The sequence below is a fragment of the Canis lupus genome, chromosome 26 (genome assembly GCF_003254725.2).
Source record: "Canis lupus dingo isolate Sandy chromosome 26, ASM325472v2, whole genome shotgun sequence".
NCBI classification, from domain to species: Eukaryota; Metazoa; Chordata; class Mammalia; order Carnivora; family Canidae; genus Canis; species Canis lupus.
The window spans coordinates 4,861,969-4,889,052 of record NC_064268.1 but is presented as its reverse complement, the minus strand read 5'-3'; the positions used below and the strand labels follow the sequence as shown (position 1 = coordinate 4,889,052).

The following is a 27,084-nucleotide window of genomic DNA, read 5'->3' as shown; positions in this document are numbered from 1 at the left end:
TGATTTGGGCGAAACATTGTGAGTGGAGTCTACCTCACCACTCAACTCTGTAGGTGCTAGTGCCCAGCTGCCTGCTGTAAATGGAATGCTGAGAATACTTCTGGAAAAGATGCCTGGATACACAGGAATCAGGTACAGGAAAGCACTGGTGCCATCTTGATTGGACACCAGCCCTATTAGCGCCAGGCCCTCATCAACTCCACGCAAATGATAATTTATGTCTTCATCAGCCACACACCTCACTTCTCACCAGGTTTCGAATCAAGCCTTGGATATGCTTCCCGTTTTTAGACTACAATATATTTTCACTTTCACTTAGAGGTGTCTGAATGGATTATGAAGATTCAAACTCAAAACCGATCTTATCATAATTTAAAAATTTATCGGGAGAAAACTGAGCCAGGAAGACAGCCAAGTAATGCAATTATTCTGATTTACTATGTGATGAGTATTCTCTCTGCCTTGCTCAATCCACTCTTTTCCTTATGAAAGAGAATTCTGAAGAACCAGTTAGCTAAGGTAGTTAACTCTTCCTTTGCTGGATTCTCCTTTCTCCAGAAAATCCCTTTATTTTTTCCTAGAAACCTAAGTTTTTTTTCTCTTCCCATTCTGAGGGAGAATTTATGATATTCTTGGTACTGGGACTCTTTCTTACAACTTTAACATCGATCAGCTTAGGGGGTAAAGTTCAAACGTTCTTATCTGGACATTTTAGAGTTTTAATTTGCTTTCTCTTAAAGAGTTAAAAGCATTTTGGTCTTGTTTGTTGATTGTTTTGGTTTGTTTGTTTGTTTGTTTTTTGTTTTTTTTTGCAACGAAAAACAGCAGGTGTTTTGGTAAGTGTCTTCTGGTTAGCCGAGGTCTGGTGAAATCTTTATCTTGAGCTGGATAGGGATTATTGCTTTAGGAAGGATAGAACCCAGGCCCGAGCAAAATGTGGAGTTTCTTGAGAGGATACTGGATTAGCTCATGGAATTCAGAGGGTCACCAAATGACCTGGATTCAGGAAGGTCAAAACCAAGGGTACTTCCAAAGCCCTCCTAGGAATGAACTCCTTGAAACTCATTTCAGTTTGAGGGGTCTGCCCTCAACAATGTCTAGTCTCTCAGTCTTACTTTATGGGTCTCTAGATATAATTTATCAAAAGAAAATGTGATTGGCTGTTTGCTAGCCCATGGACTAGCTTTCCATGGGACAGATGTTGTCCTGATCCAAACAGGTGTGGGCGAGGGGAAGGGTCACTCAACACAAACATGGCTGCCAGAGTCCAAACCTTTGAAGAGTCTTTTCCAGGAAGGTGGGTTCTGATCTGAGCAGAAAGCCCCCCTCAAAAGTGCCCTCTCCCAACCTGTGTCTCTTGTTAGGCAAAAGATCTATAAATAACCGAATCTCCTTTACCTTTTGCATGCACAGAGTGCATGGTGCATCATTAGGTTTGGGCCACGGGGTATCCCTACCTGTTTCCTTTATAAGCATTAACTTGATTTCCTTCCAGGGGCTTCCTTTATCTTTTCATGAGCATCATGAGTGTTGACATGATGCCCCACTGTGCACTGACCAAGGTGTGGGAATATGACAAATGGTCAGTCAACCAGAAGCCCTTTCTGGGACTTAAGAATCTTGAGTACACTGATTCAAGTTGGGAGAAGATAGCCTGTTAATTTGTTATGCCACCCACATCTCCAGAGCTTCCCTGGTTCCTGTTGTTTCTGAGACCTATTTTTTCCCAGCTTTTCTCTGAAATCAGTGAGCTACCTGGTATCCTCCAACAAATTCAACAAATTCTGCATAAGTTATTCAGAGTAAGTGTCTGTTGGTTACAACCAGAATCCCTAACCAACTGACTGTAGAAAGTCAGGATAATGGCTCTGATGCCTTGTGTGCAAGGCTCCTTTGTCAGAGAGGGAAGCACCAGTTTAGGGTCTAGACTATTTCTTACTAAGGTCAGCAGTTAGGCTCTGAGCAACATCCAGAAATTATTCATAAAAAAAAAAAGGCTTTTAAAATAATCGCCACTTAAATCCATCTGGGTATTTCCCACTTGAGCACTCTGATTAACCAAGGATCTATCAAATTGCGTTCTCTCTTCACCGCATGTTCCTAGTTTTGACTTGCAAAGTGAGAAGGTAAACTGAGCTGCCCTGGTCTGGTTTCCCTTTGACAAAGGTCCCCTTGGCCCACACTCCCATTTTGCTGCCACAGCCCCCTGCCAACAGCATTCACTACTGAGTTTCCTATGCTACCATGATCAGAAATACTAGAACACCGCAGGCACCTTCACTGGGACCAGTCCCCCAGTGTCCTGGTGACCATCCTGAGTGCCAGACCTGGGTCTCATTTTTCTTCTTAACTGTTATGCTAACGCCAATCCTGGGCACTTACTGGTACTCCACAGACCTTTAGCAATTACTGTGCTACTACTCCTGAGACCCCTATGTTAGAGTTCTTTGAAGTTACCATGAACCCATCCATTGAGTGAGCTCAGAGCTGTGGGTCTCTTTGCTGGTAGAGTTCTGGAATCTGAATCTTCTTATGCATGAGATGTGGTGAGCCTAGGCAAGCTGTCTGGCAGTAAAGAACCCACCCACCTCCCTGCAGCTTCTTGGCTCAGTCTACTAGCTGCTCTATGCTTCTTTCTCTCCATCTTCGATTCTGAGAACCAGTTACAGTCCAGACTTAGACTTGCTCTCTTTTTTTTTTTTTCCTGGTAGCTTTCAACTGAAGAATCTGCTTGTCATTCAGTTAGGTATTGGCAATACTGGAATTGCTTGGGACTAGGACAATGATGTGCCCACGCATGTGTGTGCATATTTAAACAGATATGAGCAGAGTGGTGGTGGTACAGTTGGAATCATAGAATTACCCCTGGAAGAAATATAATTGATGGCTAGATAATGCTGTATTCCTCTATGTTCTGAGACCTGCTTGGTTAAAGAAATTTTTTGGAGCAAGGAGAAGCTGGTCAGGAGACCACTAGGATAATTTCTCAGTGAAGAGAGCATTAGTATAGTATCAGGTGTGATCCTTGCCTCATTATAGTGTGTTATTGCATTGTATTGTGTTATTAGTGTGTTGTAGTACTAGTGAGTTACATTGTTAGGGTATTATTATAGTGTATTGATTATGGGAAAGAGTAATAGTAGTGCTCAGCTGTTTGGGGGTCAAATCTTGATCCTGCCATTTGCTGGCTGTGTGATCTTGGATGCGTCAGGATAGTTTGACCAAGAAACATATTTCTGAGGTTTTATTAGAACAGAGTAGGTGATTGTTAACATCAGTCTGTTGCAGGTGCAGGCAATTCTGGGATCATGTAGGATCATGGCACACATTTCAGTATTTTGTTTAAAGGACTTGAGAGTTGCTTTCAGAGCTTCAGGAGCCTCTACCCCCTCCCCCACCCCAGGACATTGCTTTGCCATTGAGTAAAATTGTTTTCTAAATAGGACGCTTTCAGGCTCTGTAAGAACCCCTGAGGGTGTGGTCACTGTTATATTGCTATTTCCTGGTGTCAAGAGACAAATGTACATAATTACTGACTGTCCTGGTTTTTTTCTTTTACTGACTTATTATCTTCATTGGAATTAATTATCGTGTTCCTTTGAGATGAGTCAGTTCTGATGGGGCTTGCTTGTGTTATTCTGCTAGCTGAAGGTAGGGGATTGGGTAAAAACCTGGACAATCTGAAGATCACTCAAGGAAGATGTACAATCCTGAATAGCATTTCCTGTCCTACTTCCCCTTACTGGATTGTTGCTGTTGTTTTGAAGTTTCTGCTGAAGGGAAGTCTGGATTCCTGTACCTAGGGCCGCTGCATTTCTTGTCTGCTTGGGAACAGAAATCTTCAGTCCATTCCCTACCTTTTACTTTGAAAGTACGATTTAGCATATGTTTCGTGACCCCATTTTTCAGCAGCCTTGTTGGAAGTAGGTTTATTATAAGTGCATCACTTCCCAGAAAATACAATAAGGTTCTTTCTTCCTGAGCTCCAAAAATGAAGGCTATCTCTGAAAATAGGAAGTTGCCGGCCAGAATTGCAGGCCAGTGGGTCTCAGAGTAGCTGGTCACTGAGGAATTTGCTAGGATATTCATTCAAGTTATTGGATTCTTTGAACTCTGCCCTTTGTAGCTCTTTGCATTAGTGAGTATAATTAATGTTAGCTGTTGTAACAAATAACCTCATATCTCAGTGGCTTGACATAGTCCAGCGAGGCCTGTATGGGTTTCTGAGCTACATCCAAATAGCTGCATCCAAGTTCAACAGTGGTCAAGGACTTTGTGTGCTTCTGTCCTGTGCCTGTGCCATCTGCAAAGTATGCTGTGGCCACACCACCCTTGGAGTTTCCATGGGAACTCTGGAAGATCTTATAGGATGTTTTCAAAGGCCAGGCCTGGATATGGCTTACATTACCTTTACCCACATTTCTTTGGTGAATATGTGGAGATATAACTTCAAGGCGGCCTGGAAAGCATAGCCTGCCTCTATGCCCCAGAAGAAGTAGCAAACTGAACATGCAGGATTGCTCTGATGCTCTTGTCAGGCACATTTGCTGTCTTCTATCCTTATGCCATGTCTTCATCTCTTGCTTTGCTCTCACCAAAATACTTGTTTCCTTCCCATCATCTATTTAAAAAAAAAAAAGTTCATATTCTCCTCTGAACTTACATTGAACTTGAGCTCATGCCTTCTGTATTCATCATTTGATCATCTGTGGTCCTCTATTATTATTCTGTGTGTAGGTCTTGTCTCCTCCATTGTTAGCAGTTCAATATGTTCCTGAAGTGGTCTGCTAGAAGAAGTTTTCCATTTGTCTGGAAAGGGCTGCTCAGCGTGTACAGAATGAGAGCAGTTTCTATTTTAGCTCTTAATTTATGCCAAAACTCTTAGCAAAGTAGACATGGGAAGGAACTTTCCTCACTTGATAGACAGTATCTTCCAGAGCTCTAACATAAACATTTTATTAAATAGGAAATCAAGGTTAGGAAGAAGGAGGAGGAAGCGTTTGAGTACTATAGCCCTGACACTGTACAGAATGTCTACCCGAGGCACCAAGACAGGGATAGGAATAGGGCATGAGGATTACATGTCAGTTTCTGCTGTAAAACAAATCACCCTGCTGTGAAGTTCTCTAAGATAACAACCATTTGCTTACTGCATTATTATCTGTGTCTGCAATTTTGATTGGGCTCAGCTGGGTAGTTCTTTCTCTGGGCCTTGCCTGTACCCACAGCCAGCTGTTGGATAGTCAGTTTGGGATGCTTCACAACACAGAGGCCTGACTGCCACAGCTGGAAGGGAGGGACACACTCTATACCTGCAGGTGATACCCTCGTCTACTAAGAAGGTTAGCTAGCGTTAGGAATGAGACTGAATTGAAGAAACGGGTTTACCACATTTCAGCATGTAGTCATAGAGAGACCCATCTGCTTTTTTTTTTTCTCCCGGATGTTGGTTCTGAGAGATGTTTTTCCTGAAGTGACACATCTACAATCACTATTTGCCTGTGCAGCCATCCCTTTTCCTGTGTCTGGGTTTGTCTGCATGAGCTTTCTGGTTCCTCGGTCAGCTAGCATGTAGCCAAGTCTGTGCTGTCGGTATAAATATTAGTATCACATTGGACGTGTGTATTTTTGGTGCCTGGGTCAATGTTCCTATGATATCATACTCACAATTCTCTGATCTATTTCTCTTAAAAAAGGAGGCAGCCAGTTTGAACGGTCCTAGGTGGAAGAGGGCTGAAGTATGACCCTCAGGTATTTCTGACAATTTTTGATGGCAGAACCCACCTGTGAACTTTTATGAAATTTGGACATTGATCGTGTAAACTCAGGACATCTTGGAGACATCAGTGACCTTATATCATGTTGTTTTTAGGGCACTACTCAAAACTTACCAGTTATATATGTAAACAAATTATTACTTGGCTATGTAAATCCATCTGTGATGTTTTAGTCATGTTATGGTGGGAATGACACTAGAGATGAACTGTGCAGAGTGCCAAGTGGCTCTTCTTTACTCCTCATAGCAATTAAGATATTAATTATGATGAATTGAATTCTTTCTATGCACCAGGCACTGTGGTGGATGTTTTGCACTTATTATCTAATTAGATTCTCACAATAACTAGGCAATGTAGATATTATCCTCATTTATGGATGAGGAATGTGGGGTTTGAAGGGTTAAACCCAGGTAAGTTTATGACACAGTGATGAGAACCCAAGTATGTCTAACCTAAAGGTCCTGAGTTCAACTCTTGTTGATGCTTGCTCAGGAGGCCTGTGGTAGTTTTAAAACAGGTATACACATTCCTGTGATACTCCTCTCAAGAAGAGGTAGAGCTTAATTTCTCTCCCCTTGAGTGTGGATGGGACTTAGTGACTCATTTTGAAGAATTCACTATGGTGGGAGTATTGGTGTGTGACCTCAGAAACCAAGTCACAGAAGGTGTCACCCCTCCCTCGTTCTCTCTTGGATCTTGCATGCTGGGGGAAGCCAACTGCCATGTCATGAGGACACTCAGGCAGCTCTCTGGAGAAGGCCACTGATGTGGAACTGAGGCCTCCTACCAACAGCTATGTGAGTGCACCATCTTGGAAGTAGATCCTCCAGCCCCAGCCAGGCCTTCAGATGATGCAGCCCTGCTGACATCCTCATTGCAGCCTCACGAAAGACTCTGACTCAGAACCACTCAGCTCAGCTTCTCCCTAATTTCTGACCCAAAGGAACTGTGAAATAATGTTTATTGTTTTAATCCGCCAGTTTTGGGGATAATTTGTCATGTGGCAGTAAATAACTAAATATGCGTCCCTTCCAAGGTAAAGATGAACCCAGGTAGGCTTGTCTGAGTGATTACCAATCCTGAACTTATAGGTTTGCATCAGTCAAGTTTCCTTTGAAGCCATGACGCACCGGGGCTTGTTGGGTTTTGCCCCATGTCATACAGTTCACTGCATGTTCAGGCAATGCCACTCAGGTGCCTTTGATACCAACATCTCAGAATACTTCTCTAAGAGTTGAGAGCCATGTATTTACCCTTCCACCCTCTCCAGTGTGGCTCTGTGTACACTTGTGAGCCAGTAGTAGTGTGGGGTCTTTTGCTGTGGGTGGCCACTGGCCTGCCTGAACCTAATCAAGCTCAGTCCATCCCCAGCTGCTGTGTGGCCCGCTGACTCGGTGGGTTAGTAGGTATCTGATTCAACTGTGGGGGCCTGACACGGGCAGAAAATGCAGCCAGTTTTTTCCCTGCACCAAAGACCAGGAGGTTTCTTTTTTGCTTTTACCTGAGGCTACCTTGGAAGAAATATTTAAAATAGACTTTTAAAAAAAGATTTATTTATTTATTTGTTTGTTTGTTTGTTTATTTATTTATTTATTTATTTATTTATTTATGAATGATAGAGAGAGAGAGAGGCAGACACAGGAGGAAGGAGAAGCAGGCTTCATGCCAGGAGCCTGACGTGGGACTCGATCCCGGGACTCCAGGATCACTCCCTGGGCCAAAGGCAGGCGCCAAACTGCTGTGCCAAACCCAGGGATCCCCAAAATAGACTGTTTTTAATGAGCAGGAATGGAAAAGTCAATCTGTCTCTCTGGGAAGCGGGGTTGGGGTAAAAGGGAGTGTGGAAAGCCAGCTGTCAGAATGACAAACCAAATTGATAAATGGGACTTTAGGAACATTAATTGAAAAGGGGCAAATCTAATCAAGGAGGACCAATCATCCTTTTTTGGGCAAGTGGCCAGCAGTCAGGGGGATATGGTTTCTTTGGGTTTCTGAGAGAGCCCTGCCACTGCCTCCCTCCTCACTTCCTGGGACTGGGTTGCAGAACAGGGTCTCCAACTCCTTGTGCCTACTGTGATGTGTTCAGTGAAACTCTAGAGGCCTTGGTCAATGCCTGATGGAACTCCTAAGTAGCCTTGCCCTTCGCAGTGTCCTCCACACACTGCCTCCTGCTGTTTACGCAGCTAATTGCATGCACCCTACACCTGGCAGCAGCAATGTGGCCAGGTTACTGGGCATCTTGTGCCCCATGTACCCTGGCCTTTCCAAAACTCCCCCCAAGGTGGCCCCTCACAGCTCCACACACCACGGTGGGGCCAGTGGCTGGAACTTGGTGAGTGCTGGCAGAGAGAGGGTTGTGATGTGCATTATGAGGGGGAAGCACAGAGTGCTCTGTGAGAGTGTGAAGAGTGGGATGCTTACCCAGGGACACAGAAGCCCGTCTCTGTGGGCAGAAACGTGTGACAACAGTTTTCTAGGTGCTGCACACATTGGCCCATTTACTCCTCACCACAGCGCTGTGAGGTCTTCTCTCCCCAGACTGCTGGAAGCAGGTGTCAGGGGCGTTCTTGGGTCAGGGACTGCTCAGGTGAAGGCAGGAAAGTGTGCTGGGAGGACCTTTGCAACAGGTAAAACTTGCAGTAGATCAGTATCGCCATGTATCTCCCTTCTGTCCCCTAATGTCCCCCAGAATCTCTCACTGAAAGACAAGCTGGGGGAGCATGTTGGCATCCTGCGAAGCCCACGCTGCAGGGCATGGGAAATAAACCTGGAGGGTAGCTTGGGGTCACACCAACATGAACCTTGAATACTAGGCATGTACTTCTCTGTTGGCCCCACTTCCCACTCCTTCCACTCTTCTGTGCTATGCACTTTGGGTGGGGGGTTCATGCCAATGGGTCGCTTCACCAGGCCTCCCTCACTGCTGGCTTCTGGCTGAGCTCAGCCAGTGCAGGGTGCTGCAGGAGACCAGAAGGTCAGCAGAGGGAGGCCAGAGTACTCCTTCCTTCCTGCATGGCTGCATCCTGCAGGGCTCCAGCTTTCCCGGGGCCACAGTAACATTATGTTCCCGCCAGCCCTTCAAACCTGGGTGGGCACAGCTTTGTGCTGTTGCTCATTTCTGAGTCTCCTAACATCCCTTCTCAGTTCTCTTGACCATCCTCCTTCCTCTGAAAATCAGATGTTCTCTTCATCCAGTGCTATTCCACTAAACCAATATGAGTGGAGTCCTGCTTCCCCTAGGGACTGCTGGTGATCCACTGGCCTCTGGTGCTCTGGCTCCTCTGTGTGCCTAGCAGCAGATACCTCTGAGTTTGCTCATCTCTTCTGGGAACAAGGCTCCTGTCAGGGACGCTGGGCAGAATGGAGAGACCATCTCCCACTGCATCACATGTGTGCTAGGGCTAGAAAGACGTCAAGCCTTCTTTTGATGGCAGGTCACGGCTACAACTTGGGCTTTTCATATCAAGTCCTTTAAAAAATGTAATACTTTGCTGCACTTGCTAAAGAGAATTCTCGGAACCTTTATAGTGCAAGAGAGTTGAGGGGCTGCTGGGGACGGTGCATTCACTTCGATTCATTTGGGTTGTGACAACATGGTGTCCTGTCCTCCCGAATCTGTATTGTCTTTGATTGTGAGCTCTACGCTTGTTTGCGCTATGGTGTTATGCTAGCCACTTAGCTCTGGATTTTGAAACAGAAGAAAAAAATGGGAAAATGGTCTCCCTGGAAGTTTCAAGCCAGGCTTGTAGCATGAGGTTGAGAGACAGATCATGGTAAGTGGCTGTCATTTAGGCATCTTAGAGAGGGTTCACACTGGCTTTCGGTCCATCTTCTGGAAAGATTAGGCTGGCCACGGAAGAAAGTACCAGGCTTTAAAAAGAGAGGTGTCTCTGGCAGTTGATAATGGATTTATGGCTCTACTGGTCTCTCCCCATCTATCAATTGAAATATGCTTAAATGCCAGTGGAAGTCATCACAGTTGGAATGATGAAGCAAGTAAAATCATGCCACTGGTGGATCATAAAACACTGCATCTGCACCTCATGATAGACTTTAATGCTGTCATATTACATCAGTGTTTTCATTGCAAGCAGAAAGTAGCTTAAATCAACTTCACCAAATATCCAAATATCCAAGGGAATGCTTTGGCTGGAACACTGGGCTGTCTGGGGACAAGTCGAGGGTGCTGGCTGGGTCCAGGACTGCCCCCCGAACTATCTCCCTTGTGCCCTGTCAGCCCTTTGCCAACCTCTTCTGTCTCCTTCCTGAGACAGGTGCCCTTTACGTGTGGAGAGCTTAATTCTGCTCGCTCAGAGTCCCCTCCATATGGAACACAAGTTTTTAGTGTCCTCCACCCCCATTTCTTTTAGTGCTCACAAAGACCCTTCTCTGTGTAGTAGCACAGACTATTTAGGGTGTAAACAGTTAATTAATTAGACCTCTGCTCTTTTCATAAAAGCCATATCTAATAATGACCTTGGAGCCAGATGTCTACCATTTGCTCAGTGTAACCCTGTGAGCCAGTGATCCCATGTTTCTGAAGTCATCTCATTGTGTGGCATTTGCAACCAGAGAGCCTGCACCAGAGGGCCGTGACAAAGTGCCCTGGCACCAGAGGGGCACTGTTCCAAAGTACCCAGGCTTAGGGCCTTGGCTTGTAGAGAAAGTTAACCAGGCTGTGAAACTGTGACACCTCTTATTTCTCTGCCTGTCTCAGTGCTTGGGACTTTTAATTAATGCTAATAGGGAATGGGATGAGGTTAGGCCTCTATAGCCAAGGTGGGGATCCACACTACAGCTGGTCTCCAGAAAGCTCTGCCCCTTGCCGGGACATTGAGGTTGGTGCAAAGAGCCTACATCACTGGTGACTGTCTCTCCAGGATGGAGGCTGGCCCGTGCAAGCATTTGTAGGTGGACTTCAGGGCTGCTGCCCACTCACCCTCTCCCCTTGCTCATCACTCCTGCTGTGAGTTTGTGCTAGTGTTTGTGTGTGTGCGTCCATGTGTTCATATACATATACAAGGGTGCAGGTGTGCATTTGTGTGTAGGACATGTGCGCTTGCACATGGCAATCTTCTAAGCACCTCAGAGCCTTTGCTCCTGCTGTTCCCCTTGTCTGGAACACTGATCCTTGTCTTCCACCAAAATCTCAGCTCTCAAATACCCCTTCTAAGAGAGGGCTCCTTTCATGGCTCTGTCTGACTGACCCTAGCCCCACCACCTTATCGCATTTTGCCCTCATCTCTGCATCAGTCAGGAAGGGCTAGTTGATGCTGTGAAAACAGACCACTGACACCCCCAGTCTCAGTGGTTTAAAACAACAGAGATTCATTTCTCAAACCCACTGAAGTTCATCTGGGGGAACCTGACCATCAGCTCCTCAAGTGACCAAAAGAGCACCTCACCTTGGGAGCTGCTGGTGGCAGTGGCATTGAGCAGTAGAGACAAATGCTCTTGCATGGAAAGGACACAAAATGTGCTGGTCACAGTTGGTCACTTGGCTCCACTCAGTGTCATGTGAGCCAGAAGTACAGTCCTCTCCCTACATCCAGAAAATGGGGAGCTGGAAATATTTAGGGAAGGTCATTAATGACTACTATACCCATTATCTAATAATTGCCTCATTTGTTTTCCTATTAGCAGTGTTAATTGCTTCCCTCCACCAGAATATCAACTCCAGGAGACCAGGTGCCTCACCTGCTATGTCTACCCCCATCCCCTGTGCTGAGGCCAAAGCTTGGCACCAATAGATGCTCAGGCACGTTTAACTGAATGTTTGAATGAATGAGTTATAGTCCAGAACTTAGAGACCCACAAAGAGCATAGGTTTGTGAAACTCTGGCATAATTAGAGATGGATATAGACAACGGCTTCTTTTTATGTCTTCCTAGGCATGCTTGACCTTGATGATCTGGGACAGTCCCAGCTTCAGATGCTTGGTTCCCATTAGAAGCTCACACATTTCCAATAACGTGTTCTCATTCTGTGTTCAGAAAGTGTGGTCTCAGACTCCTAGCATCTCTCATAAGGGTGAATCAACCAGGCTATATCAGAGAAAGCAGACAAATTGTTTCCTTAAGACTGAATGGAGTTTTCAAAGAAACTGGCTTTGCAGGCCCTGACCTTGAAGGTTGGGAGCTGAAGTAGGGATTTCTCTTTGCCCGGATGTCAGGCTTGAGTCCTCATCTGTGTTCAGTCTCCCAGGATGCTCACACCCCTCCCCAGGGGTGCTGGTACAAGGGGGCATGCTCATGGTACCACGGGTCAGCTAGTCTAATGGCTACCACACAGCCACAGAGCCCCTCATTAGAGCAGATTGGCTCAGGCGCCAGCACAGATGTCACCTTTCGTTCTATTGTTCTAGGCCAATTAATGGTCTTTTTCCTCCAAGGGTCTGACCTGGTGTTGACTCACTTCAGATATTATCATTATCTGGAATCATTTTCATTTCTTGAGGACATGCACAGGTGGACCAGTTTGTGAAGCTGAGATTGATGTGGGGTGAGCTCTGGGCAGGTTTAAGATGCCAGTTTATGAATCCTATGTGAACCCAAGGTTCCCCTCCCCAGAATCTGGACAGGAAAGTCTTTCCCTGTCCTGAACCATCTCATCCATGCATCTTGTCCAGCTTTTGACTACTGTTCTCCGTTATTGCATGCCTGATTCTGGTTCATACTTGCTCCTCTGGTATATGTGCTGCCGAAGTGAGCACATACTTGCTCCTCTGGACCAAATTAGTTTCTCTTAATCAAAGTACAGCAGAACAGGAATAGGCTCGTTCCATGTAAAGAATTTCAGGTGTGCTCGAATAGATAAAATCAGCAAAGGGAGAAGTCAAAGAAGTCACATGCACAAATCCTTCCTAATTGTGGTTGACTTAAGACTAAGGCCTAATTACTGTAGAGTAATTGGCTATAAGAAAGATTTTGAAGCTCTTGTAATTAATACAGTGGGCAAAGTAGGGGATGGGATGGGATCATTGGGTTTTAATTAATTGGTGACAGGAGAATTCCTGTTTCCTGAAGGAGGGCTCCTCATTTAGGGAGATTTACACACTGGGATTACAGGAGCCTGCAAATCACTTCCATTGAATTTCTGCCCAGCTGACATTTATTGAAAAACCTCCAGGTAAATTGAAGGTTACAAGAATTCTAATCTGATTTTTGACCCAAGTGGTGTTCAGAATGTCAATGTATTTGTGGGCTTCTCTTAGCTCTACTCAATTTCGAGGTTAATGAGGTTAGAGACTCTATTTGGGTTCCTTTAATACTTCAGGGTATCTGTCTGTCTGTCTCCTTTGTCTTTAGTTCTTTGTTTGCTCTTATGATGTTGAAATAATTCCTGGTGATTTGGAGGTGCCATGAACTTTGGGAATGCCCAAATCGAGGTAAATATTTTACCTTCTTAGAGAAAGCTGATAACCATTATCATTTGTGATACCTCTTGGAAAAATGATTCTTGTAGTCTATTTTTTATTGAGCCCATTGTAACAGTGCCTGCCTTCAAAACATTAGCACTAGATGCAAGATGAATATGTCCTAGAGGTCTGCTCTACAACATTGTGCCCGGAGTTAACAGTACTATATTGTACACTTGAAATTTGCTAAAGGTAGATCTCATGTTAAGTGTTCTTACCACAGTTTAAAAAATTAGCATTGGGATGCCTAGATGGCTCAGTCAGTTATGTGTCTGCCTCTGGCTCAGGTCATAATCTAGAGTCCTGAGATCCAGCCCTGCATGGGACTGTCTGCTCAGCAGGGGAGACTGCTTCTCCCTCCGCCCCTCCCCCCTACTCATGCTTTCTCTTTCTGTCTTTCATAAATAAACAAAATCTTTAAAAAAATTAACATTGATGAATGGCAGTCCAGTGATGGCTGAGGAGTTGCTATTATGTTCATACTCACAGTGGACAGCTGTGAACTGGAGATCATGCAGAAACAGCCATCTGAAGGGTGTAGAGAGTGACCTAAAGATGCAGACACTTGGAAACAGGGACAAGCATTGTGTGAATTTTCCATTTTATGACTTACAGACTGATGGAAGTCCCCATGTGGGTAAGCTGACTCTCAGTCCAGTCTATTAGGGAGGACAGTGAAGAGGCCATAAATGAATATTACATTGAGAGAGAGAGAGAGAATGGAATAGACCTAGCCAGGAACAGACAGGAACGACCTCATACACAGAGATCAAAACGTACCTACACATGTACTCATACATGCACACTCTGAGGATTCCATAGAAGTATGGTGTTAAAGCATGAACTACGAGGCTCACAGATCATTTATTCATTCATGACATATTTATGGAGTGCCTACTATGGGCCAGATACTTTTCTAGGTCTCAGAGGTATTGAGGGAACATAAAGGGAAATCCCTGCCCCCACTGGGTTTACAATCTAGGAGGCAGAAACAGCCCATAGACAAGGCTAGTAAATAAATAGTTTGTGATGTTAAGTGCTATGCAGAAAAAGAAGGGGAGGGTGACAAGGATGGGCAGTGTAGGAGATGGGTCTTTCAATGGGATCACCAAAGAGGACCTCACTTGGAAGATGACATTTGAGGCAGGTCCTGAAGGTGAGGGGTACATGGTCCCGATGTCACAGGGAAGAGTGGCCCAGGGAGGAGGGAGAGCCGCTGCCTGGTGCTGGTGGAGCAGCAGGGGCCGCTGTGGCCTGCAGAGTGAGGAAAGGGCAGGGGACAGCAGAGGTGTCAGGGAGGTAGCAGGCACTGGGGTGAGGGTCCTGGGGTGTGGAGGGCCTCATAAGTCTTTGTAAGGACGTGTGCCTTTATATGAACAAGGTGAGAATTCCTCAAGGATTTTGCACAGGAGAGTGAAAATACCTGACTTCTGTTTTAACGGGAGAGCTCTGGCTGCTGTGTAGGGAAGTATATGGCAGGAGTGGACACGGGAGCGTGAAAGTATTAAAGATGTATGTTTCCCAGGTAGAACTGGCAGGCTTTCTGGGCAGATGGGATGTGGGCTACAAAGGAAAGAGGGGTTCAGGATGAACGGGGTGTCGGTCTGAGCAACTAGAGAGGTGGATGGGGGAGAGCACGCAGGGGGTGGTCTTGGTGAGGTGCATGAGCTCGGCATCAGGAGCTGTCCAATAGGCAGCTGGATAAAAGAATCTGGATCTGGAGAGCAAAGTCCAGGCTGTAGGTAAGACTTCATGTTTCCACCTCAGACCCAGCCCTTTGTCTGCGAGCAGTGAGTTCGCCTAGCACTTACAGTCAGATGTCTGTGGCCTTGAGATACTGGTCTTGGGGACTGTGAGTGATCTTTTGATTGAGTGCTGCCGGTGGCCCAACTCCGGCCTGATCTTCGCTAGGCTGGCCCCCAGCACAGCTCTGGTCATCTAATTGTTGCAGTCCCTGTAATGGAGAGCCAAGAGTAATCCTTTGTGCAGGATGTTACACCCGTATCTCAGCAGGGAAAACACCAGGACCAGGAATAAATTGGCACTGATTGCAGCTGCTGGCTGGCCCCTGGTGACCAGGGTAGCCTGCAGGGTGCCTGACTGCAGGATGCCCTTCCTGGCACCTAGAAGAACCCAGCTAACCAGCATGTATAGGGCACAACCCCGGGACCCTGGCCTCATTAGTAGCTGCTCTCACTTGGAGGAGCCAACCCACCCGTTAGGCAGGAGAAGAATCCCCATTTAATGAGGCCCTTCCCAGTACAGGTGCAGAGTGATCCTGGGCAACACGGCAGGAGTAAGGTTTCTGCTCAGAAGCAGACTCTTTGAAAAGTAACTAGAATTTTCTGAGTACAATTCTGCTCTTCACTTCCCCACTGTATGTGTAACCGGACCTGGTGCAGAGCTGGGTGGGAGCATTGTCATCTCTCAGTAATGTGCAGGCACAGATGAGTGACTGATACTATTTAGTGCCTTGTGCATGGACTCTGGTGGCAGACCGTGGTCAGTCCTGGAGGCTCCCCTCCCTGCTGTGGGGCCTGCTTCAGCCGGGGTTTCCCTGTGCTATTGCCAGGAATGCAGCTCACCGCATCCCCTCTGGGCACTGGGCATGCAGGCGGTTGCCCTCGCTGGCCGGCGCCTGTGATCTGATGAGGCCATATGGCCAGCTCTGTCCTCACTTCCTGGCGGGGGCTTCCATTGTCAGGGAGGAGAGCTGCCAGAGTGCTCCGTCTCTTTGGGTCAGAGACCAGTGCTTTAGAGGCAGAACAGAGGATTCAGTGTGCAGCATGTGTGGAAGAGCAAGGCAGGGCCAGTAAGAAAATGAATAATAACTTTGGTTGGCGAGGGGAGAGGGGCTGGGGTCTGGAGGGCAGTCGTCTGGAAGAAGGATGTTTCACTGTTGTCTTCTTTATATTTTTAGAATTTTGAATCCTAGGAATATATTTTTATTCAAAAATTATGTTTATTAGTAATGTTATTAAACATGAGTTATTAAAAATTAACATTACGGGGGGCATCTGGGCAGCTCAGTCAGTTAAGCATCAGACTCTTGATATTAGCTCAGGTCTTGACGTCAGCATCATGGGTTCAGGCCCTGCATTGACCCTACTTAAAAAAAATAAACAAATAAAATTAGCATTATGATTCCCAACTCCATTTTTTAGGTGTGGCTGAGAATGTCTCGAGAATGCAGAGGAGAGCTAACAAGACCCCAAGCCCAGCCCCATGTACTGGCCAGAGCCCCTGGTGCTATCTCATGTGCTGGTCAGCATGGCTTTGCCTTCCCTCTTGGAGGGGACCTAACGGCAGTGGCTTCCACGAGTCATCTTCCATAACAGGAGTTTTCCTCAAGGTTGGCGATAGGAAGGAACAGGGGGCCGACTCGAAAAAGTTGCATTTAGGAAGTTGGTGTGAGAGATGGTTTCTGGGCCATCACTTCCTGGAAGAGTTTTTGGGACGTTGTCAGAAAGATAAAGGCAGAGGGAAGAAAAAAATTAATTGTGCCAATTGCCTTAGCTGTCTCTGGGCTTGTCATAGTGATATCAGCATCAAATAGGCTGGAAGTGAGAGAGTGTTGGTGTGAGACGTAGGTCCTGAGTTTGGCGGCTGAAAAAGTAGAGATACCTGAGTGTTTGCTCGTTACTGGGATTTATTGCTTCCCATTCTGGGAAAATCTTGGTAAGCAAAACTCAGGTCACCCATAGCAGCCTGCAAGGTGCTTTAATATATTTCAAAACAGAAAAAGAAAAAGACTATATAGTTTCCTTTTCCCATAGTTGGGAAGTGGGTCCACGGGATGGCCGCCTTCTCATGAGCTAACTTAGGAGGCAGCTGGAGGACATCCCATCTGCTGCCCGCAGAAACACATATTTGGGAGTCAAACAAAAGGTGAAGAAACCAAACGAGAGAGAGAATTGAGGATGGTAGCTTTCTATTTTTAAATGAATGTTTATGTTTCAATAAAATGTCCCTTGATTAGAAAAACGCAGGGAAAACAATATAGCACACATTCACTGTCCCACCCCCAGCTTCTTTTTTTCTTACTATCTGGCTTTATTTTCTTCACATTTTCAAAGGAATAAATATTACCTTTCTAATCAGAGCCTTCATGTGGCTCTTGCTGATTTCATTCTCTTTCTTCTCTGAGGTGGACATTATCGTCACTGCGTGTTTTTATGGTTTTTAATATAAGCTGTTTAAGGAATGGTTACCCATGCACTTACCATTTTTGTACAGTGTATTATGCCATATATATCCTTTTGTGACTTGATTTTTTTCCCTTTCGCTTTTTGTTTTCACTTAAGAAAATTAAAATATAATTAACGTACTATATAAAATGCATCCTCTTAAAGTGTACAATCCAGTGGTTTTTTAGTAGATTCATAAAATCCGTGGAATCATCCCCACTACCTAATTTCAGAACATTTTCATCACCTCCAAAAGAAGCCCTGTACTCATCAGACAGTTGGATTGTTTTTACTTTTCGGCTATTATGGGAAATGCCACAATGAACATTTGTGTACAACTTGTTTGTGGGCACTGTGAACTTTTTCTGTGCCAAGCTGCAAATTTTCTAGTAGGATTTCACATTGCTAGGAAGCGTTCCTCACCTAGTTGAGGTCCGAGTTCACTACTGAGTCCAGAGCCATGGCTAGGGGCTGGGTGTCACTATGATACTAAGGCAGGAGGGTGGAGGGAGACACATTCCCAGGAGAAGGAGGAATCACGTATGAGCTGGAAACACAGCTCTCAAGGTGTTTACTACAAGGTCAAAACCAAAATGTGTTTTTTTAGAGATCACAAATGTCTATAAGGACCCCAGGGACACGATCAATGAATAAAGTGGCCTCTTGGAGAGTGTCAGCCCCATTGGTGGGGAGAACATTCTGTTGCTTTGGCTGATTGTTGCCACATGGGAATGTGGGGTAGTATTGCCTGGTCTCCCCATTTTCCTAAAGAAGCCAGAAATTCCATTTCTTTGCGGGGAGTGTATTGTGGGTTCTCTGCATTTAAAAATATTGACAGCTAATTCAAGTTTTGTAAAAACATGGTAGTGGGGGCAGTTAATGAATTATGGCTCTGGCCATGTACAGCCCAATGGACCGACCACACTGCAACCTCTGGGCTTTCTATTTAGCTTTTCCTAGTCAACCAGAAATGTAATAAGGGAACCTCTATTCTTGGACTATTCCCATTTGACATAGTCTCAGAATTTTTTCCAAGTTCTATATAAAAATTTGATGATGGGAATTCAGGAAATCAAACCAATGAGGAGAGAATATGTTAAGTCCGAAAGATTATAAGTTCCTGCTCGAGACTCATGGCTGCTAAATATTTTTAAACCTTTGACTGCCAACCACTGCCCGACTCATCAGTGTGAAACATTCTTCCCATAGCAAGCTCAGGCAGTACTGCCTTTGACAAAACAGAAATGAGGAGGTAGTGCCTGGATTTTATGGAATTGCAGAAGGAGATGATTTATTCATGCCAGATTCTGAGATCTGGCCATTAGATCATGATGAAAAGAGCTGCATGACAGGCAGAGAGATGGAATACAGAGCCTCTGCCTTGCTGATGGGATTGATGAACAGTGATTGCTCCTTTCCTCTCTGGGAAGACTGGTGTTGGGGGCAGTCAGGGAGTGGGAAGCATGTCAGGAGGGGAAAGGGTGTGATTAAGGACCCAAAGCAGTGGGGCTGTACTTGCCTATCTTATTAGCCTATTGTTCAGAGATCAAGGCCTGAATCCAGCCTCCTCCAGGAAGCCTTCCTTGACTTGCTAATCTGTGTTCTACCAACATGTGGTCCTAGGGTTCACTAAGCACATGTTCCTCTGCAATCTCACTGCAACTGTTGTTGGATATTCATTGATTCATTCAGCAGATATTGAATGAGCACCAACCCCAGACAGGGTTCTTTTTTAAAATTTTTATTTATTTAATTTTATTTAATTTTATTTATTTTATTTTATTTTATTTTATTTTATTTTATTTTATTTTATTTATTTTATTTATTTTTCTTTTTTTTTCCAGACAGGGTTCTAAGTGCTAGGGACACAGTAATGAGCAAAGCAGGCAAGAATCCCACATTCATAGGTGTGTGTGTGTGTGTGTATGTGAGAGAGAGAGAGAGAGAGAGAGAGAGAATCAACATAACCGGTTAATCAATCAACCACTTAGGTGAAAAGGTAAAAGCTATAGAAAGCATAGAGCTGGTTAACAGGGTTGGAACTGTAGGGATGGGGAGTGGAACTTTAGATAGTGTGGTCAGAAGAGGCTTCACTGAGCAGGTGGTATTTGAACAAAGACTGAATGTATGTTCTTTTGCATTTAGCACCTTGTGTTCATGCTGATGGTTTGGGATAAACTTTTCCCATGATTTTTTTTAAAGCTTAAAATAGATTTACTCATTTATTCAACAAACATTTGCTGAGGATCTGTTTGGTTTCTATTCATCCTCTGGGTCTCAGCTCAAATGTCAGTTCCTTACAGAGGTAGGCCCTAAACATCTTTCATTGTCTCCTGTTGTAATCTATATTCTAAAGTAAAAATGGACTATTTTTGAATGGTATTTACAATTTTTTAATTGAAAAATGTACATAGCTTTTTAAAAAGATATTTAATTCCATTTTCTTGTTATGATAACATCTTTCATGACCAGGACTTACCTTTTATTTCCCCGATTAGTAAGACAGGGATCTTCTCTATTTTGTCTACCAATGAATTCTCAGTGCCTGACACAGAATGTGTTCTTAATAAATGTCATTGGATAAATAAATGTGCCAGGGACTGTAGTGACTGTGGTGCTATAATAGGGCTTTGGCCTTTGAAGAAAGAGGTTTATCTTTACCATCCAGCAATCATGATCCTTGGTATTTTGCCCAAAGAAGTTGAAAAGTTATGTCGATCAAGATGTCCTTCAGTAGGTAAGGTAGTTAAATAAACCATGGTCCATTTAGATAATGGAATGTTATACATCACTAAAAAGAAATGAGCTATAAAGCCACAAAAAGATGTTGGAAGAACCTCAAATATATATTCCTGAGTGGAAGAGGCCAGTTTGAAGAGGCTGCATACCGTAAGATTCCAATGATAGGACATTCTGGAAAAGGCAGAACTATGGAGACAGTAAAAGATCAATGGTTGCCAGGGGCTGGTGGAGGACGGATGATTAAGCAGAGCACAGGATTTTTTGGATGGTGAGAATACTCTACATGACACCATAATGGCGGATCCATGTCATCATCATACATTTGTCCAAACCCATAGAAAGTATACCACCAAGAGTGAACCATAATGTCAATCATGGATTTTGGCTGGTGATGTGTAAATGTAGGTTCATTGATTGTGACAAGTGTACCATCTGGTGGGGATATTGATGGGCGGGGGGAAGCTTGTCTTGTTGGGGGGGGCAGGGGTTTATGGGAAATACCTGTACCTTCCTCTCAATTTTGCTGTGAACTTAAAACTGCTATAAAACAACAAAGCCTTAAAAACCAAGAAGAGAATTACATTGTGGTAGTGGAGACAGACATACCGTCTCAGAGCAGAGTACAAATATACGCATTGGCCAGGCACAAGAATATGGTTCAAAATTCAGCTGACTGGTAGCTCCTTGTCTCCCAGAATGTGAATGACACCTCCTAGAATTTTACAGGGTATCCTACTGGGCTTGTAAGTGTGTTCAATGAATTAAACAAACATGCACTGAATTCCTACAATATCTGGGTCCTGCGTCAGCTGCTACAGGCACATCCTTGTCCTCACAGAGTGAACAGTCTAGAGGGGAAGTGAGAGTTCAGCCTTCTTATAGTCAACTGAGAAACCAGCAAATCCTTTTCTGGGGGTATTTGTTCAATGTGATTATGGGGTCAGTATGTACCTTGTTTTTTGGTCATTGAAAAACCTAATGCCAGAGAAAGGCTCTTAAGACAGAGACCCTGACAGAGATCAGCCTGTCTTGCTCCATTTCTAGAAAAGCTCATTTGGGGAAAGCGTCCACATCTCAGCCTGGTAGCTCAGAACCATCTAGAAGTTTGTGGGAGTTGGGGCATAATAATACATGTAAATGGCACAACTTGCTGGAGAAGGGTTCCCTCTGTCTCTGCCCTTTTCTCTTATTTATCCCTCCCTCCCTCCTTCCCTCTCCCTGTCTCCTCCCTTCCCTCTCCCAAACAGCCATTATTGTCATCATGAATTATATGCTGAGAAATGGCTCGATGTGGCCCTTGGGGACAAGCTTCTGGCTTAGGTCCCCCACACCCCTCCCCTGCCCCCATCTCTCCTTTTTCTTCTTGCTGGTATGTCTGAGCTGTAGCTACACTGTGCATTCAAAAGCTGCCTCAGCCCTACCTCAGGAGTTCAGGATCCCAGGGAAGAGGTGCAGCTTTATCAAAGCAGAGGTTTCCATGGGAAACAGGGCTTTGAGAACCAAGTCCTTCTGGGAGGATGCTGTGTGCTGTGCCTCCAGGGAGAAGCAGCCAAGCAGCGTTTCCTGCCTGACCCCTCCCAACACATACATGCACACACGCATGCACACATGTACATACGTGCACACACTTCTGCACCCCAGGCAAAAGTGTCTAATGAATATCTCATGGCCACAATACTGATCCAGATTCCTCAAAGGCAGTTGGTAATTATTAAATTGAGAGGATCATGAAGCACTTTTCTAAATTTGAAAGGCTTATCAAGGGTAGATCAGGAACAGGAAAAGTTAATAATTATAAACCCATTTCCATAGAAATAGACTTATTAGCAAGCATGCCAGCTGCCTGAAAGTAAAAGACCTCCTTCTGCTTTGAAGGAAATGACTTAAAAATTTGTGCATAAAAGTGACTCTGCATTGATTGTTATTCCGTTTGTAGCTGGACTTGGGCAGATTCCTAGTAGCTGGCCCAGCTCATGGGCTGAACAGTCAGAGAGGAGCAGGAAGGGCCCACCAATGAAGGAGGCCCTCTCACACAGACCCTGTTCCCTTCTCTACCCCCAAGACCAGACTGCAGATTTAACAGGATTAAATTGCTTAAACAACAACAAAGAGAGTTATGCCCCTTTTCTTCTCTTGCTGGAGGTGGGGGGGTGTCTCACTTTCTTGGGATTCACTTTACTAAATTCTACGGAATGCTGAGAACCCAGGAAGTATTAGAAGCAAGCTCCCAAGTCATGATCCCAAGTACAGTGCAGCCCAAAGAGGAATCAAAGCTCTGGTCTAATACAACTGAGCGTCTTTTGTAGGAGGAGATTCAACAGATGGAGAAGTGAGGACTTCTTCTAACCAGAGAGGAGACTTTAGGCTGTTGTGTGGTAGGAGGGGAATGACGGTGGCTGAAGAGAAGGCCTCAGTCCCTAAGATCCTGAAATCCCTTCGGCAACTCAGAATCAGCCCCTTAGCCTCCCCTTTCTCTGCTTTCTCACTAAAGATGCCCGGGTAAACCGGGGTCCCCTGGTGGGTGGGTCCCTTGGTAGGGTTTGCCTGTCCGTCTTCCCATGAGACTGGTATTCTTTATGCAGAACACATTGTCTTCCCCATGCAGAACACCATGACAAATAGATCCTTGAGGACTCAGAGCTCCCCTGTCCCACACCCAGCTTAACCTCAGCTGAAACACCTGGCTGTGTCATTTTAATACATTTATATTTCAATTTGAATAGCTATTTCTAGCTAGGTGGCCACAGTATTGGACAGAGCAGTATCAGAGAGTTTCTTAAAAACTTGGCTGCATAGAAAATGTTGGACATGACCAATTCTGTATGGAATCTAGTGTGCTTCTGGTTTGGGAGGAATTCCATATTTGGGCAGATCAGTTCTGTCCATATCATCATTAAGTTGGAACGTTGCCTCTGGTACCTCTCGGATGCCCCTAACCATCCACTTGTGGTTCTCGCCCTCTTCTCCAATCAGCGAGTGGGAGGGGAGCTGTCCAAGGTAGGATTTTGGTGGGCCAGCAACAAGCCCAGGTTCATTTCACAACTCTTTCCTCCCAGACTAAGAGTTGGAGGTTCAAACTGCAGACCCTACCCACAACCTCAAAGGCAGGGCAGAGGCTTCCAAGCCCAGTTTGGTCCAGGCAGTAAAGGAATGGGTTGATTGCTGTGACTCAGGCCTTGGGGAACCGTGAATTGGTGACTCTGCTGTCACATTCCTTGGCTGGGGATAAAGGTAGCATCAGGGTAATGGAAAAGGCTACACAACAGGAGTCCTTCACAAATCCTGTGCTGGATGGCTTCTGTTTTAACTCTCTGTTCAGTGACTTCTGCTGTTGGTACAGTAGCCTACAGCTTACAATATCTCAGTCAATGAAGAGATGCTCTCTGTGTTCAAAAATATTGAGAATGACGCTGGTCTTTTTCACCTATATGTGTACCAACCACCTTCTTCCTCTCCTCCAAACAAACATTAAGGCAGGTGGATTCTCACATCTCATTTCATTCCAGGCTCACGAAATGAGAAGACACTATAGCTTCTTATGTGTTGATCATAGTTATGTAGTAAACCAAGAAGTTATGGAGTCATTCCCATGCTTGATCTCATGATGCTCCCATCAGCCCATGAGGTCACCACTGTGCTCTCCTAATCCTTTTTTTAAGAGATTTTATTTAATTATTCATGAAAGACACTGAGAGAGAGGCAGAGACATAGGCAGAGGCAGAAGCAGTCTCCCTGTAGGGAGCCCTATGCGGGACTCACACCCTGTGCTGAAGGCAGATGCTCAACCACTGAGCCACCTAGGTGTCCCTGTGCTCCCCAGATCCTAAAGCCCAGAGTTTGAACCACTGGTCCATAGACACACAGCCAAGTAAAAGTAGAGGTGGCCAGAGTCCAAGGTATGCCTCAGGAATGGAGTGATGGTAACACCAGACTAGAGCCTCAGGGCCCCTTGCTGTGTGTGGTCCTGGATGGCAGTGTGTGCACACATGGGGGTGGGGAGAGCTGTCTGACCTGCTCATTCAGGGAAGAACAGTCTGCTTCTCATGAGGCCTGCAGATGGATTGCCCACCCATTTGGAGGTGTGAGCTACCAGCGGGCAACTCATGACTTAGGCTGTGTCGACACTGCCATATGCTATGGTGAAGCTGGCAATCACTCTCAATTAGCAAGGAGGAATGTGGCAATATATCACCTCCTTGATGTCTACTGAGCCTCAGGTTTTAAATTGCACTTTGACATGTGTTTTCCAGGGTAAATGGCACCTTCTATGAGATCTTGCAAGTGGACTTTGGGATTGACAACAGCAGCGGTCTGGCCGGGGCCCAGCCCATTACCTGGCAGGTGGAATACCCGGTGGAGGACTCCATGAGTGAGCTGGCCGTCTCTGAGATCTTTGTCAGCCAGACATCCTTTGTGGGCATCGTTCCTCTTGCAATGGTGAGAAATTTGAGCTTCATAAGAGGGTCACAGAGAAGTTTTCTTCGAATGCTTTTCAAAGAAACATGAAGCATTTTGTAATATGTTGTTTTTAAAAATGCACTTGAGTTGAGGATATTTAAGTAAGGGAAATGCACTTAGATTACATTTTATTTACCTACCTTCTGTAATACTTTTTTGGAAACTTTTTGGGGTCTACCATAAATCCCTTTTCCTTTGTGGATATTGGTGAATGTTTTCTGTGGGCTCCTGCTCTTTATTGTCTCAATCTGTGCCTGCACGAGGACCAAGTGCTGCACTGCATGGAATGCACCCTGTAGAGGGACGGCCCTCTACACAATGAGCAAGCAGCCCTGGTCACTCAGCTTCACCAGGCAGGTCCCAGGTAGTGTGGGGACGGGCAAGCTGAAAAATGTGAGTAAACTGAAGCAGCCTTGGTAGGAACTGACCATCTGAGGCTATATAAGGTCGCAGAGTTCATAAAACCACTTGGGTTTCTGCCTCTGGCCTGGAGTGACCAGATTTTTCCACTGAGCTTGGTTGAAGTTCCATTCACGACCAGGCTCGGGCCACATCTGAGAACAGGGTCATGCATGAGGTTCCAGAATGTGAAAAGGGTAGTGCTGGTGAGCCATAAGCATGCTCAATACCTGGAGTGCCACATTCCTAGTACCCTGTTCCGCACTGGAAATGTTCAGTGGAATGTGAAATATTCTGCATTACATCGACCTTCCTGTCAGCACCCAGATGTTCTAGGGCAGTCCATGGGTGCTTCTATCATCCATACTCAAGTTGGATACCAGGGTTAAGATCTTTGCAAATGAAACCCTACACCCTACAATGAAGTCTGCAATTTCCATATCTGTGTCTTACTCTGGTCTATGCCCAGTGTCTCCACACCTGGCTCCTTGTCTTCAACTTGACTGTTAAAAGACGCACCCCACCCCCAACCCGCCCCACTGACCACGTTGGGCAGAACTGGCTCTCTGTCCCCCTCCCCCATCACTCTCTGTGCACATCACCACCTGGTTTCATCTTCATAGATGTTATCAGTGTTGGAGTTTCAGGGTTCCCCATCCATCTGCTCCCCACAGGTGGGGTTCATGAGGGTAGGGCTCTGGTCACTTGTGTCCACATCTGTGACTCCAGCATCTAGAAGAGTGCCTGAGACAGTTAATAGATGCTGCGAATGAATGAACCCTGGCTTCAATCCAAGCTCTTGGGCTCACCTAGATCCTGAAAGTTAGCACCACGGGCGTTTACCCACACCCTGCAATGATCTGCATTTTGGTTTTGGTGCAGCCACAGTCAGCAGGAAATATCCCCATTAAGGGGCAGGGATGGATGGATGTGGATTTTAAGACAGAATGAGACTATTCTGATTCTCCAGATTGACATAGATCTGGCCAAGTCCTTATAATTTTGTTCTATGCTTATTGTGTAGCACTTGATTCCCTGGCGATTCTGTAGCCTCCCGTTGCTACTGAGGATAGAATTCCACGGGAGAACGTGGTGCTGTCCTCTGATGGACAGGTGTCGGTTCTGGGAGGAGCTGGAAAGGAGGCTGGACTGAGGACAGGGGTCTAGACCCATGATTGGCTGAGTGGAGACAGCCTGCTGCCTCTGTAGAAAAGGTTTTATCAGAACACAGCCCTGACCATTTGATAGGGGTTGTTTATGGCTGCCCTAATGCTGTCATAGCACACTCAGCATTTGCAACAGTGTAGCAAAACAACTTTAGTTTTAGCATCTTGCCCTAAGTCCCCTTCTGAGAAAAGTGTGGGGCAGTACAGACAATTATTCTGTTGTTATTGGGCTCCAGGGGATGTCCTTCAGGGGATGTGCTGGTTGTCCTGTCTCCTGGGGTAACTTTTCCTGATGAGATGCTCAAATGCTCTTTGGCTGTGGTGACATCCTCTCATCATGCTGCCTGAAGACCTAACTTGTGGCTCCAGGCTGACTGGGATGTCCCTCACAGGGTCAGGGCTCATAGTGGGGACAGGACACAACCAAGGGGAGGAGGAGATAAGGAGATGTGAAACCCACACAGGAAGGAAGGGCCTGGGAGAGCAGGAAAAGCAGCCATTTGGAAGGTGGTCCTCGCTCACAGGAGGGCAGGGGCCAGCGCTTCCCTGGGGGGGAAGCGCTCCCGTGTCTTACTGACAGGCGCCTGGGCACCGGCTGTGGAGTCCAGTGGATGCCAGCCGTTTGCTGGCCTTGCCACACTGGGGTGTGGAGGTTTCTCCGCTGCCCCCGCCCTTAGGTGCTGTCCCAACGCCTTGCTGCTCCGGGGAGGCTGGGTTTACGCGTGTTGTGCGCACAGCATGTCCCTATTAGTCGCTTCACGGTGCTCCCTGGCTGCCTGATCTTTACTTAGGGGTGGTTTCTCGCCTTTGGCTTTGGTTCTTCTTGGCAGGGAAGCGGCAGGGTTGGATGGTTGAGTGGTGCTGTGTATCACCACCTGTCTCTTGGATCACTGTGAAGACTGGCTCTGAAATGACCCCAAGGGACCAGAGCTGCTTAG

At 45.7% G+C, this 27,084-nt stretch overlaps 1 protein-coding gene across 2 annotated transcripts in view; it reads left to right on the top strand.

Moving 5' to 3' along the window:
• The window catches only part of TMEM132B (transmembrane protein 132B), a 371,304-nt gene that overhangs the window by 251,255 nt on the left and 92,965 nt on the right, over window positions 1-27,084 (top strand). For both annotated transcript variants that reach the window (XM_025473593.3, XM_025473594.3), the window contains exon 4: window positions 24,374-24,560. In XM_025473593.3, coding sequence (XP_025329378.3) covers window positions 24,374-24,560 — 187 coding nt within the window. The remainder of the gene's footprint in view (window positions 1-24,373; window positions 24,561-27,084) is intronic.